Source organism: Bufo bufo, chromosome 4 (assembly GCF_905171765.1).
Source record: "Bufo bufo chromosome 4, aBufBuf1.1, whole genome shotgun sequence".
Lineage (NCBI taxonomy): Eukaryota > Metazoa > Chordata > Amphibia > Anura > Bufonidae > Bufo > Bufo bufo.
This window is the reverse complement of record NC_053392.1, coordinates 511979928-511995013: the sequence shown is the minus strand read 5'-3', so window position 1 is coordinate 511995013 and position 15086 is coordinate 511979928. Positions and strand designations below refer to the sequence as shown.

The following is a 15086-nucleotide window of genomic DNA, read 5'->3' as shown; positions in this document are numbered from 1 at the left end:
ACAGGGGGGTGATCACCACAGTCATTGATCATGCCCCTGTAAGGCTTCATTCAGACGACCGGATGCGTTTTGCGGATCCGATCCATGTATCAGTGCATCCGTAAAAATCATGCGGACATCTGAATGGAGCTTTACAGGGGGGTGATCAGGGAGTCTATATGGGGTGATCACCACAGTCATTGATCATGCCCCTGTAAGGCTTCATTCAGACGTCCGGATGCGTTTTGCGGATCCGATCCATCTATCAGTGCATCCGTAAAAATCATGCGGACATCTGAATGGAGCTTTACAGGGGGGTAATCAATGACAGGGGGGTAATCAATGACAGGGGGGTGATCAGGGAGTCTATATGGGGTGATCACCACAGTCATTGATCATGCCCCTGTAAGGCTTCATTCAGACGTCCGGATGCGTTTTGCGGATCCGATCCATCTATCAGTGCATCCGTAAAAATCATGCGGACATCTGAATGGAGCTTTACAGGGGGGTAATCAATGACAGGGGGGTGATCACCACAGTCATTGATCATGCCCCTGTAAGGCTTCATTCAGACGACCGGATGCGTTTTGCGGATCCGATCCATGTATCAGTGCATCCGTAAAAATCATGCGGACATCTGAATGGAGCTTTACAGGGGGGTAATCAATGACAGGGGGGTAATCAATGACAGGGGGGTGATCAGGGAGTCTATATGGGGTGATCACCACAGTCATTGATCACGCCCCTGTAAGGCTTCATTCAGACGTCCGGATGCGTTTTGCGGATCCGATCCATCTATCAGTGGATCCGTAAAAATCATGCGGACGTCTGAATGGAGCTTTACAGGGGGTTGATCAATGACAGGGGGGTAATCAATGACAGGGGGGTGATCAGGGAGTCTATATGGGGTGATCAGGGGTGATTAGGGGTGATCAGGGGCTAATAAGGGGTTAATAAGTGATGGGGGGGGGGTGTAGTGTAGTGTAGTGGTGCTTGGTGCTACTTTACTGAGCTACCTGTGTCCTCTGGTGGTCGATCCAAACAAAGGGGACCACCAGAGGACCAGGTAGCAGGTATATTAGACGCTGTTATCAAAACAGCGTCTAATATACCTGTTAGGGGTTAAAAAAAACACATCTCCAGCCTGCCAGCGAACGATCGCCGCTGGCAGGCTGGAGATCAACTCTCTTACCTTCCGTTCCTGTGAGCGCGCGCGCCTGTGTGCGCGCGTTCACAGGAAATCTCGCGTCTCGCGAGATGACGCGTATATGCGTGACTGTGCGCAGCGCTGCCACCTCCGGAACGCGATCCTGCGTTAGGCGGTCCGGAGGTGGTTAAAAACTAAAAACTAACTATATCAGTGGGCAGAGCGGCGCCCAGGGGTCCCCCTGCACTTACTAGTATGTCTGGGCGCCACTCCGTTCGCCCGGTATAGGCTCCGATGTCTACAGCTCCCTCTGTTGTACTGGGACTCCCAGGCTATGAGCTGTGCGCTACGATTGGCCAGCGCTGCAGCAAGGGACAACCCTAATACAAAAACTCCGCCCAGTACAACAGAGGGAGCTGCAGACACCGGAGCCTATACCGGGCGAACGGAGCGGCGCCCAGACATACTAGTAAGTGCAGGGGGACCCCTGGGCGCCGCTCTGCCCATTGATATAGTTCGTTTTTAGTTTTTAAACTAGTGAAAGGTCCTCTTTAAATATCCAAGCACATGACATAGCAAGGACTAAGCAAGTTGCTGTGCCGCCCATAAATATATGCATACTGCAGATTATCTAAACAGTTCCTCATTGCTATCAATGTAATTCCTCTCTGCATGTTTAATGCATATTTCTTAAAAAAAACAACAACAAAAAAAACATTGGATGGTCATCATGGTTATTAAATGGTACAAGAATGAAGGGTTGTGCAAATGAGACCTGCACCTGTTTGAGTAATCATATTCATTACATTCGCCTGACCATGCCCGGGGGCGTTCTGTTTTCTGATTTTATTTGACATACCATACAATGGGAAGACAAAAAAAAAGAAGCAAAAAAACAAAAAAAAAAACAATTGAAAGGTATATTTATTTATGTTATAGTAGACAGTGGAGAGTAGACAGCAGCTCCCCCTGCAGGTTAAGATGCAGAATGCACTGTGTATCGTGTAGTAGTGAATCATTCACTTGGGTAAAGCAGAAATAAATCCAGATGTTCATAGCTATTAAATTAAGACCTATACAATCCCAGGCCTTGCAAACATGGACAAGTGGTTGCTGTTGTAATTAAGGTAGTTCAGGATTCTCTTCTCTATGTCATTTTTGTATCCACTTTGCTCAAGTACGCGTCTCAGGTATTTTTTGGGGGTTTCCGCAAGGTTGAGTTCATCATCTGTGACCTTCTGAACTAATTCCTTCATGGAAGGCTGGTTCTGCACCTAGAAAGACAAGTGTCACTTTCATTACACATCATCAAACATGTGATACAAGTGTGAGTAGCTTATATAAAGCAGAGTATCAGCACCCTAGGAAAAAATAATAGGCCACCATTTTCTGACAAAGTAAAAAAAAAAAAAACATGTCAGTAGATAATATTACTGGGGGTCTGGGTGTGGAGCCCCTCACTGACTGCTAGCACACACAGGTTGCATCCTGCACCCTTTATCTTCCATTAGCCTATCTCAGCTTTAGGCCCTATGCACATGACCGTATGCATTTTGCGGTTCGCAAAAAATACAGATGACATCCGTGTGCATTCCGTATTTTGGGGAACGGAACAGCTGGCCCCTAATAGAACAGTACTATCCTTGTCCGTAATACGTTCTATTTTTTTGCGGAACGGAAATACAGACATACGGAAACAGAATACACACGGTTAAACTTTTTTTTTTGCGGACCCATTGAAATTAATAGTTCCGCATACGGTCCGCAAAAAAACGGAACGGACACGGAAAGAAAATACTTTTGTGTGCATGAACCCTTATGGCTCATTCACACAACCGTGGTTTGGTTCCGCATCCAAGTCGCATCTGTTGCGACTCAGGTGCGGACCCATTTACTTCAATGGGGCCGCAAAAGATGCGGATAGCACTCTGTGTGCTGTCCGCATCAGCTGCTCCGTTCCGCAGTCCTGCAAAAATTATAAATGTCCTATTCTTGTCCATTTTGCGGACAAGAATAGGCATTTCTATAAAGGGCCATCTGTTCCGCAAATTGCGGAAGGCACACGGGCGGCATCCGTGTTTTGCGGTTCCGCAATTTGCGGACCGCAAAACACAGCACAGTCGTGTGAACAAGCCCTTACTTGAGAGATATTGTGACACTATTAATGTCTCTCCTAGTGAAACTAAAGCAGAGCTGTATGGGCAGAGTATACAAAAACCTGTAATGCTTAATTTCTCCTGTGGTGGCAGCTCGGTTCCTCAACGGATTACAGCTGATCGCTGGGGATCCCAACACCTTCCTTAATGCCCCCTGCTTCCCGTTGCCGCATTTGCAGATCCGCAATACACGGGTGCCGTTCCGTGGGCATTCCGCATCACGGATGCGGACCCATTCACTTGAATGGGTCTGAAAATCCGGAGATGCGGAACGGAAGCACGGAACGGAACCCTATGGAATCACTACGGAGTGCTTCCGTGGGGTTTCGTCCCGTACTTCCGTTCCGCAAAAAGATAGAACATGTCCTATCTTTTTGCGGAACGGCCGGATCGCGGACCCATTAAAGTGAATGGGTCCGCGATCCGCTGCGGCTGCCCCACGGACTGTGTTCGTGCATTGCGGGCCGCAGCACGACCACGGGGTGCACACGTTCGTGTGCAGGGGGCCTAACACTGTTGTGGAAGGTAAACTGCGAACACGTGGCAGCATGGTCACGCAATAAAAAGGATGGGAGGCGGTTTCTGCACAGGAGGAAAACCGCTGTGTGTGAACTAGCCCTTATTGTTTCTCGTTTGAGAAAGGAAACAAGAATGAAGCTTTTGCTTGATTTTTTTATTAGAATAAATAAATGTTAAAACGAATAAAAAACAAACACTCAAAAATATATGGGTGAAAGTACTTAAAGGGAACCTGTCACCGGGATTTTGTGTATAGAGCTGAGGACATGGGTTGCTAGATGGCCGCTAGCACATCCGCAATACCCAGTCCCCATAGCTCTGTGTGCTTTTATTGTGTAAAAAAAACGATTTGTACATATGCAAATTAACCTGAGATGAGTCCTGTCCCTGAGATGAGTCAGTTACAGGACTCATCTCAGGTTAATTTGCATATGTATCAAATCGGTTTTTTTACACAATAAAAGCACACAGAGCTATGGGGACTGGGTATTGTGGATGTGCTAGCGGCCATCTAGCAACCCATGTCCTCAGCTCTATACACAAAATCCCAGTGACAGGTTCCCTTTAAACCAATATACAGGGAGTGCAGAATTAGTAGGCAAGTTGTATTTTTGAGGATTAATTTTATTATTGAACAACAACCATGTTCTCAATGAACCCAAAAAACTCATTAATATCAAAGCTGAATATTTTTGGAAGTAGTTTTTAGTTTGTTTTTAGTTTTAGCTATTTTAGGGGGATATCTGTGTGTGCAGGTGACTATTACTGTGCATAATTATTAGGCAACTTAACAAAAAACAAATATATACCCATTTCAATTATTTATTTTTACCAGTGAAACCAATATAACATCTCAACATTCACAAATATTCATTTCTGACATTCAAAAACAAAACAAAAACAAATCAGTGACCAATATAGCTACCTTTCTTTGCAAGGACACTCAAAAGCCTGCCATCCATGGATTCTGTCAGTGTTTTGATCTGTTCACCATCAACATTGCGTGCAGCAGCAACCACAGCCTCCCAGACACTGTTCAGAGAGGTGTACTGTTTTCCCTCCTTGTAAATCTCACATTTGATGATGGACCACAGGTTCTCAATGGGGTTCAGATCAGGTGAACAAGGAGGCCATGTCATTAGATTTTCTTCTTTTATACCCTTTCTTGCCAGCCACGCTGTGGAGTACTTGGACGCGTGTGATGGAGCATTGTCCTGCATGAAAATCATGTTTTTCTTGAAGGATGCAGACTTCTTCCTGTACCACTGCTTGAAGAAGGTGTCTTCCAGAAACTGGCAGTAGGACTGGGAGTTGAGCTTGAATCCATCCTCAACCCGAAATGGCCCCACAAGCTCATCTTTGATGATACCAGCCCAAACCAGTACTCCACCTCCACCTTGCTGGCGTCTGAGTCGGACTGGAGCTCTCTGCCCTTTACCAATCCAGCCACGGGCCCATCCATCTGGCCCATCAGGACTCACTCTCATTTCATCAGTCCATAAAACCTTAGAAAAATCAGTCTTGAGATATTTCTTGGCCCAGTCTTGACGTTTCAGCTTGTGTGTCTTGTTCAGTGGTGGTCGTCTTTCAGCCTTTCTTACCTTGGCCATGTCTCTGAGTATTGCACACCTTGTGCTTTTGGGCACTCCAGTGATGTTGCAGCTCTGAAATATGGCCAAACTGGTGGCAAGTGGCATCTTGGCAGCTGCACGCTTGACTTTTCTCAGTTCATGGGCAGTTATTTTGCGCCTTGGTTTTTCCACACTCTTCTTGCGACCCTGTTGACTATTTTGAATGAAACGCTTGATTGTTCGATGATCACGCTTCAGAAGCTTTGCAATTTTAAGAGTGCTGCATCCCTCTGCAAGATATCTCACTATTTTTGACTTTTCTGAGCCTGTCAAGTCCTTCTTTTGACCCATTTTGCCAAAGGAAAGGAAGTTGCCTAATAATTCTGCACACCTAATATAGGGTGTTGATGTCATTAGACCACACCCCTTCTCATTACAGAGATGCACATCACCTAATATGCTTAATTGGTAGTAGGCTTTCGAGCCTATACAGCTTGGAGTAAGACAACATGCATAAAGAGGATGATGTGGTCAAAATACTCATTTGCCTAATAATTCTGCACGCAGTGTATACTTTCCTCTGATCAGTGATCCATCAGACACTCGCTTTCATTATTTTTCTATGTATTAGGCCTCATGAACACTACAGTATTTTTCATCCATGCGCTTACATTTTACGGAAGACACACTGACCCATTTATTTCTATGGAGCCATGCACACATCCATAATTTTTGTGGGTCCGTGTAGCCATTCCGCAAATTATAAAACATGCCGTATTCTTGTTCGCATTGTGGACAAGAATAATAATTTCTATTGATGGGATTGAAGAAAATGTGGAATGTACAAGGAAGGTATCAGTATTTTGTAGATTACGGTTTGCGGACTGCAATATGGACATGGCCGTGTGCATAAGGCCTTAGGTTGATTACATACAATTGCTGAGAGATTGCTCTAGGTTACTACTGTGCAGCACCTAATGATCTATAGACATTGATGTGGGTTTTCACTCAAGTACAGCTTATAATCAATGGGGCACATTTATCAATGATCTCTTGGGGAACCTTCTGCTGTTGTGCTATTAATTTGAAAAATACAACTTTTTTTGTCTGATGATAATAAATGTGACTAACAAGAGGGAACTGTAGTTGAAAAACTCTTATGACAAATGTGTCTCCCTACCTTTGCTAAAGTTCCATGTCATATAGTATATTTGGTGGCATAAGTCATTTAAAAAAAATCTACATATCCTTGAAGAGGCCTTGCCAGTTTATAACTATAGGGGTCATAGCAGTCACAGCTGCAATCAGACCCCATAGTTCAGATGCCCCCTCCCTCATCAGGGTCCAGCACACAGGGTTCTGATGCCATCTATCATCAGAAACCTGTGTGCAGAACCGTGAAGACAATAGAAGCCAGGATACATACAGTATCTCACATTTTTGTAAATATTTTATTATATCTTTTCATGGGACAACACTGAAGAGATGACACTTTGATACAATGTAAATTAGTCAGTGTATAGCTTGTATAACAATGTAAATTTGGTGGGCCCTCAAAATAACTCAACACCATTAATGTCTAAACAGCTGGCAACAAAAGTGAGTACACCCCTAAGTGAAATGGCCAAATTGTGCCCAAAGTATCAATATTGTGTGTGGCCACCATTATTTTCCAGCACTGCCTTAACTCTCTTCGGCATGGAGATTCACTGGAGATTCACAGGTTGCCAGTGGAATCCTCTTCCACTCCTCCATGACCACATCACGGAGCTGGTAGATGTTAGAGACCTTGCGCTCCTCCACCTTCCGTTTGAGGATGCCCCACAGATGCTCAATAGGGTTTAGGTCTGGAGACATGATTGGCCAGTCCTTTAACCTCAGTTTCTTTAGCAAGGCAGTGGTCGTCTTGGAGGTATCTTTGGGGTCGTTATCATGTTGGAATACTGCCCTGCGGCCCAGTTTCCGAAGGAAGGGGATCATGCTCTGCTTCAATACGTCACAGTACATGTTGGCATTCATGGTTCCCTCAATGAACTGTAGCTCCCTACAGCCGGCAGCAGTCATACAGCCCCAAACCATGACACCACCATGCTTGACTGTAGGGAAGACACACTTGTCTTTGTACTCCTCACCTGGTTGCCGCCACACACAATTGACACCTTCTGAACCAAATAAGTTTATCTTGGTCTCATTGTTACTGTTTTGCATTTTTACTGTTTTGCTCCTAGTGGTGGAACAATTTTTTTCTTCTTGTATACTACAAATTACAACCTGTTCTCACATTCCCTAATAGCTCAGTATGTTATTAGGTTGATTCCCAAGCAAAAGGTCACTGGTTCGAATTGAGGAGCAGCCATGAAGAAGATTTCCCAAGAAAAGAGAAACAGCATCATCCAGCTCATTGATAGCGGTATGTCGGTCAAGAAAATTGCCAAACTGCATCATGTGAGTGCCATGATAGTTTAAGAATACGAAATGAAGTTCGTCCATCCATTCCAAAGCCAAGAGGTGGACATCCAGGCAAAATATCAGAGTCAACAAGTCGGCTCATCGCAAGGTCTATCAGTTCTGTCTTTACAAACATGGAAGTGGAGGTGGCTCATATCCTTTGTAATAGTGAGATCACAGACGTTCATGCAAACTCTGTGCCACGCACATTATAAGTCTGGAATGGTGGCCCGAAAAAGGTGAAGAAGCCTCTACTTCAATATCATCATAAGAAGCGTTGGCTCAAGTTTGCAAAAAAGTACAAACAGCAGACAGTAGAAGATTAGAAACGGGTGATTTGGAGCAATGAGACGGACGTCAATAGACTGGGCTCTGATGGGTGAAAGTGGTTCTAAAAGAAACAAGGGAAAAGGGGGCTAACAGATCGAGAAATTGAAGGAACTGTCAAGTTCAGTGGAGGAAGCCTGATGATGATATGGGGTTGTTTCACAGCCAAAGGCGCTGGATACTTGACCAGGATCGATGGTGGTCTCAATGCGGAGCTATATTTGAGTATCCTTCAAGACGACTTACTACGTACACTCAAGTACTATGGGTATAAAAAGGACGACAGTTTTCCAGCTGGACAACTACCCGAAGCATACGTCGAGATTGGCGAAGAAATGATTCAATGGCAATGAAATAGAGGTGCTGCATTGGCCCCCATAGTCCCCTGACCTAAACCCAATTGAACAGTAGTGGGTAGAGTTGAAGAAAAAGCTGTATTCATACCCAAGCGAGTCAACAAGTATGCACCAACATTGGAAACGTGTAGAAGAGACCTTGGAAAAGATTTTGGTCGAGACATGCTTGAATCTGATTGACAGCATGTTTAAAGTACCATTGCTGACCATGTGCTTCACTTTTTAGCTGCAGTCTTGACCATCTTTTAATGGCTTGATATGGCAGGATAATGCACCACATCACAATGAAGCTGGTCTGATCCCATTGTTAAAGGATCTGTTCCTTATTATAGAATAGAAGGCAACACAACAAAAAGACTCCAATATTACCCAAAATTAGCTTCTTTTTATATACCCTACAAGTGTAGTGATAATGAGAATTATCTTCAGATCTTTTTCCGTTTTGCTACACACAAAGGCTCAGATGTACTAATCCTAAAGATTGCGTAAGATTAGACTGGCTGTCTAGTTCTGCACCAGATTTATCACAGGGGTTTAGACTGGATGATGAATGTGGTGCAAGGATAGACCTTTCTCTGACTCTATAGCAACTATTGGTTGGCTTACCTTGAGACAGATTATTACTATTGTGGTGGACTTTTGGTGCTAAATGGAGCTTCTAAAGCCCACGCTTTCCCACAAAACCCTGCCCTTTTTGACTAAGCCCCGTCCCTTGTCGAGCATATTGGAAAAAGTGTAGAAACCCTAGATGCGCAAAAATTGAGCAAATTTGCACCACTTTTTGGACAGATTTTTGGCGCAAACACATAAGTAAAAATCTGGGCCAAAGTCTGTGCATGGAAAGTTTACCACTATGTAGTAGATTGCAGCATTGTTCATCAGAATGTGATACCTGCCATCAATGATGGTAGTTTTTAAAGTGCAGACATTTTCACTAGATCTCAGAAAAGAAAAAAAGGCTTGACTCTGCATAAAGGCTCACACCATATTTGTTTTGTAAAAAAAATTGCAAAAAAAAACAAATGCTAACAAACACTTGAATGAAAATGAAAGTATAACCTTCAAACCTCAAAAAGCAAACATATAACAGATACACAAAATAAATAGTAAGGTTACGGGGAGCAGCAAGCGGAATACGCCTAATTGAAAGTCAAAGTAGAGGAGAAGCAGGATAGAGATGGCTGTGTGCACGCCCGGGGCTATGTTTAACATATCTGTGATAAAACATAAAGGAGAAACCTTAATCTGCACTGTTTGGGAAAGACAAGGAAACAGCGACATAAAATGCATTACTGTCTAAAAGCATTATGGGTTTTGACATAAAACAGAAGGAAATGAAGATTTTCTAGGAAATGCTCCTGTTAGTGCAGCATGGTGCATCTACTCACCTTCCAGCAGGTGCCCTATGGGTTCAATGTCTAATGCAACATTAGGCTGTGTACAGAAAAGATCCAAGTTGGATCTCAGGGTCTGTGATTCATACTGTGCGATCTTATAATTTTTTAAAGCAAAGAAATGATTTATTGAGATGTGGACTGAGTAGCTGGGATCAAGACAGTTCATGGAATTTTCACTGATGTTTTATTGCAGTAGCTTCAGAATTTTATCATCGTGTTGCTATACAATAAAAATCAACTAAATCTGATTAAATCACCAGAGAGCGGTAAATGAATCATATAAAAATCTGGAGAGAGAGAAAAAAAATGCATTAACATGTCGTGGAGTCAGTGCTCTTGTCTAAGGGAAAACTGCACGCTATTAAAAGTGACTGGATTAGTGCCCTAAGTATCCACAGTAAGATGGCTTATTGTAGGCAACATCATTTTCCGTGGAAAAATAAATGGGATGATGCAGTCATTTCTGAGACAGGGAGACAAAGTGTTATTCATCTTTGTTCTCCGGATAGCAAATGCTCAGTCCTGCATTACAAATGTAGAGATTTGGGATCACCATCCCTCTAATAAAGGATGCTTGGCTGCTCTGTAAAAATGACTGTGTCTCAAGGGAGGCAGCAAGCTGAACATCCGCATGTACTACCAAGAGGATGGTAATAGCTGGCATCAGACATGGAGGCAGCTGGTCCAGCATCTTCACAGCAGGAGATAAATGTGTTTGGTGGCTGTGGCTATCTGAGAGGATTAGCTGACGTTCTTGTGTGTGCACATGGGCACCTCCACTGCCATATTATCCGATAGTAACGACTACATTCCTGGCCCATAATCACATACTGTGCACAAAGGGACCGCACCTTTCAGGCACCATCCAAACACCACCCTAATGTATATACTGGTTACGGCTTGTCAACATTAATTAAGCCTAATCTTTCCTAAATTATTAGTCATGTGTCATGAATAATAATATGTTAGAAAGGTTGTCACGGTTGACAATAGCAATGATAGAGTGAGGGGTAGTCAACGGGCCCACAATTATTCTTATGGACTTTATGGAATGCGTGATAATTGTGGCTCAATGACCCATCAGGGTGACTTTTATAGAGTAACACCAATTATTATCTCTCATTAATAGGGACTTTTCTAATAAGTTTGATGATGATTGATTGCAGGGGGGAGGGTGGACTGAGGGGATACTCGTGTCTTTATAGAGGCAGAACTGCACCATCTTAAAGGGAGTCTGCCACCAGTAAAGTCACTGTTAAACCAGGCACAATGCCTTGAAGAACTAGCTCATGTGAATGTAAAGATACCTTTCACTTATTGATCCATTACTTCATTCTAGAGAAAGAGTACTTATGCAAGTACCATATGCAACTGAGCAGTTGCGGGCACAAGCCACTCTATGCACCCTTGCTTCTTCTGCCGGCCCTTCCTCCTCCTTGCTGCTTGACAGGGTCAGATTTCTGCATAGTAACCTCGCCTGGCCCTGTCAATCAGAAAGAAGTGGGTAACGGAAGAAGAAGGAAACAGAAGGCCTGCCCTCAGTGCACTTAACTGCTCATTTGAATATGGATTAAACTTACAAATACACTCTGGAGAAAAAGTATCATTAAATTCAGCTAAACGAGCCCTACAAGGCAATGTGTCTGGTTTAACAGTGAATTTCATGGAGACAGACTCCCTTTAACATAGTGGCATTTACTTTGTAAATTCATTTTATGGAGCGGGCACAACGACAGGGAATGGTGATAGCGCCACCCTGGTCATTTCACCCTTCAGATGCCACTTTCAATGCTGATCGCGGCATCTGAGACTTACATTCAAGTGCTCAGAGGGTTAATCTGGGGATAAAAAATTTTATATACAGTATATATTTATATATATATACACTCACCTAAAGAATTATTAGGAACACCTGTTCTATTTCTCATTAATGCAATTATCTAGTCAACCAATCACATGGCAGTTGCTTCAATGCATTTAGGGGGGTGGTCCTGGTCAAGACAATCTCCTGAACTCCAAACTGAATGTCAGAATGGGAAAGAAAGGTGATTTAAGCAATTTTGAGCGTGGCATGGTTGTTGGTGCCAGACGGGTCGGTCTGAGTATTTCACAATCTGCTCAGTTACTGGGATTTTCACGCACAACCATTTCTAGGGTTTACAAAGAATGGTGTGAAAAGGGAAAAACATCCAGTATGTGGCAGTCCTGTGGGCAAAAATGCCTTGTGGATGCTAGAGGTCAGAGGAGAATGGGCCGACTGATTCAAGCTGATAGAAGAGCAACGTTGACTGAAATAACCACTCGTTACAACCGAGGTATGCAGCAAAGAATTTGTGAAGCCACAACACGCACAACCTTGAGGCGGATGGGCTACAACAGCAGAAGACCCCACCGGGTACCACTCATCTCCACTACAAATAGGAAAAAGAGGCTACAATTTGCACGAGCTCACCAAAATTGGACTGGTGAAGACTGGAAAAATGTTGCCTGGTCTGATGAGTCTCGATTTCTGTTGAGACATTCAAATGGTAGAGTCCAAATTTGGCGTAAACAGAATGAGAACATGTATCCATCCTCTGACCATGTCACAAAGCTCGAATCATTTCAAATTGGTTTCTTGAACATGACAATGAGTTCACTGTACTAAAATGGCCCCCACAGTCACCAGATCTCAACCCAATTGAGCATCTTTGGGATGTGGTGGAACGGGAGCTTCGTGCCCTGGATGTGCATCCCTCAAATCTCCATCAACTGCAAGATGCTATCCTATCAATATGGGCCAACATTTCTAAAGAATGCTATCAGCACCTTGTTGAATCAATGCCACGTAGAATTAAGGCCGTTCTGAAGGCAAAAGGGGGTCCAACACCGTATTAGTATGGTGTTCCTAATAATTCTTTAGGTGAGTGTATATAGATCTTTTAACACCTCCAACTGAAAACTACAGCAGAGGAGATTTAGAAATACAGAAGGGGATCCAGGGAAAATGTCAAATTCTACTTGCCCTAAGCTTCTATCAGATAGAGCCAGCCATGAATGGGGTCTATAGTCTGTAAGTGAATGAAAATGATAGAACAGACTGTAGACTCCCAACAGGTTAACATTAAAGACGTGAATGTTAGCTTCTGTTAAGATGAACAATTCTGTTAATTTATGTAATTTCCTATTCTCAATGACTACCTTCAGTGCTTTAAATATTACAGACACATAGGGTATACTGCATTGAATTCCCAACTGATGAATAACAGCAAAAACATAACCTCAAACAGGCATGTTCTACCATGTCTGCTGGTCCATTTGAGTTGAGCTGCGTGGCACCTCCAACGCTCCAGTTAAACTATATACAAATATTTTATTTGTTCATTTATTTCTATTGGTTATATGTTCCACAGCACTTTACAGACATTGTCACCACACACTATCCACGATCTTAAATTCCTTATCCATGCCAATGTTTCCCTCGAGTTGAATCCAGAACCCTAGCGCTGTAAAGAAATAGTACTAAAATATTTTTACCATAATAATAGAAAAAACAGCCACTTTAACCACATAGCAACGAATGAACGTACATGTATGTCATTAATTGCTAAAGCCCTCTCGAGCTAAGCCCACTGCATACATGGCAGGTTTACATAGCTGCATTCATAATAACTGATCCCAGATGTTGAAGCCCTCAGATGCCACAATGTGGCATATGAACAGTTGGATATAGGCTTCGCCCTCTCTCTGTCCTCCGATTAGTAACCCTGTGACATATTTGCAGGCTGTTGATCAGTTGTTGTTGCAGCCAAGAGCTTTCTAAAGGTCTTCATGCTGCCATATCACGGCTCCTATTACACCCTCAGGCAGGGTGTAACAGAATGCCGGTGAAATTGTGATTCACAGCCATACAGAAGTATTGCTGGGAATAGTACAAGCAATTGAACAATCACAGTTTTAGTTCTCTTAAAGGGACTAAAATAAAAAGTAAAAATCAGTTGAATAAAGTTTTGAAAAAAATATAAATATATATAAAACTATATCTATATCTGTGTGTACAGGTTTATGACTCAATGTGGGGACGGTAAAATGAAAATGTAGCCCCCCTTGCCCACACACACAAAAATTTGCTGGGGTTAACCACTTAAAGGGGTTGAGGGGTTGTCTCATCTGGACAACCCTGTTTCTAAACAAGGACCTTATCAGGTTTCAGCTGTTCTCACCAGGGGAGCAACCATCAGCTAAGCATGAGAAATTTTACATCACATGGCACCTATCAAAATGTATGGGTGACTATGTAATACAAGCTGAGTCCAACAGTGTATCAGCCAATCTTTGTAGAGGCCTCCTGCTCTTCCTAATAGAGGTGAGTTTTTAAATTCAATCCAGTTGTTATATACACTCACCTAAAGAATTATTAGGAACACCATACTAATACGGTGTTGGACCCCCTTTTGCCTTCAGAACTGCCTTAATTCTACGTGGCATTGATTCAACAAGGTGCTGATAGCATTCCTTAGAAATGTTGGCCCATATTGATAGGATAGCATCTTGCAGTTGATGGAGATTTGAGGGATGCACATCTAGGGCACGAAGCTCCCATTCCACCACATCCCAAAGATGCTCTATTGGGTTGAGATCTGGTGACTGTGGGGGGCATTTTAGTACAGTGAACTCATTGTCATGTTCAAGAAACCAATTTGAAATGATTCGAGCTTTGTGACATGGTGCATTAATCTGCTGGAAGTAGCCATCAGAGGATGGATACATGTTCTCATTCTGTTTACGCCAAATTCGGACTCTACCATTTGAATGTCTCAACAGAAATCGAGACTCATCAGACCAGGCAACATTTTTCCAGTCTTCAACAGTCCAATTTTGGTAAGCTCGTGCAAATTGTAGCCTCTTTTTCCTATTTGTAGTGGAGATGAGTGGTACCTGGTGGGGTCTTCTGCTGTTGTAGCCCATCCGCCTCAAGGTTGTGCGTGTTGTGGCTTCACAAATGCTTTGCTGCATACCTCGGTTGTAACGAGTGGTTATTTCAGTCAACGTTGCTCTTCTATCAGCTTGAATCAGTCGGCCCATTCTCCTCTGACCTCTAGCATCCACAAGGCATTTTTGCCCACAGGACTGCCGCATACTTGATGTTTTTCCCTTTTCACACCATTCTTTGTAAACCCTAGAAATGGTTGTGCGTGAAAATCCCA

The 15086-nt window shown here is 43.2% G+C and overlaps 1 protein-coding gene across 1 annotated transcript in view; it reads right to left on the bottom strand.

The window, feature by feature from the left end:
• Positions 1 to 2199: 2199 nt before the first annotated feature.
• Positions 2200 to 15086, bottom strand: part of CFAP61 (cilia and flagella associated protein 61) — a 320844-nt gene continuing 307957 nt past the window's right edge. The window contains exon 27 of the mRNA XM_040429693.1: positions 2200 to 2400. Coding sequence (XP_040285627.1) covers positions 2200 to 2400 — 201 coding nt within the window. The remainder of the gene's footprint in view (positions 2401 to 15086) is intronic.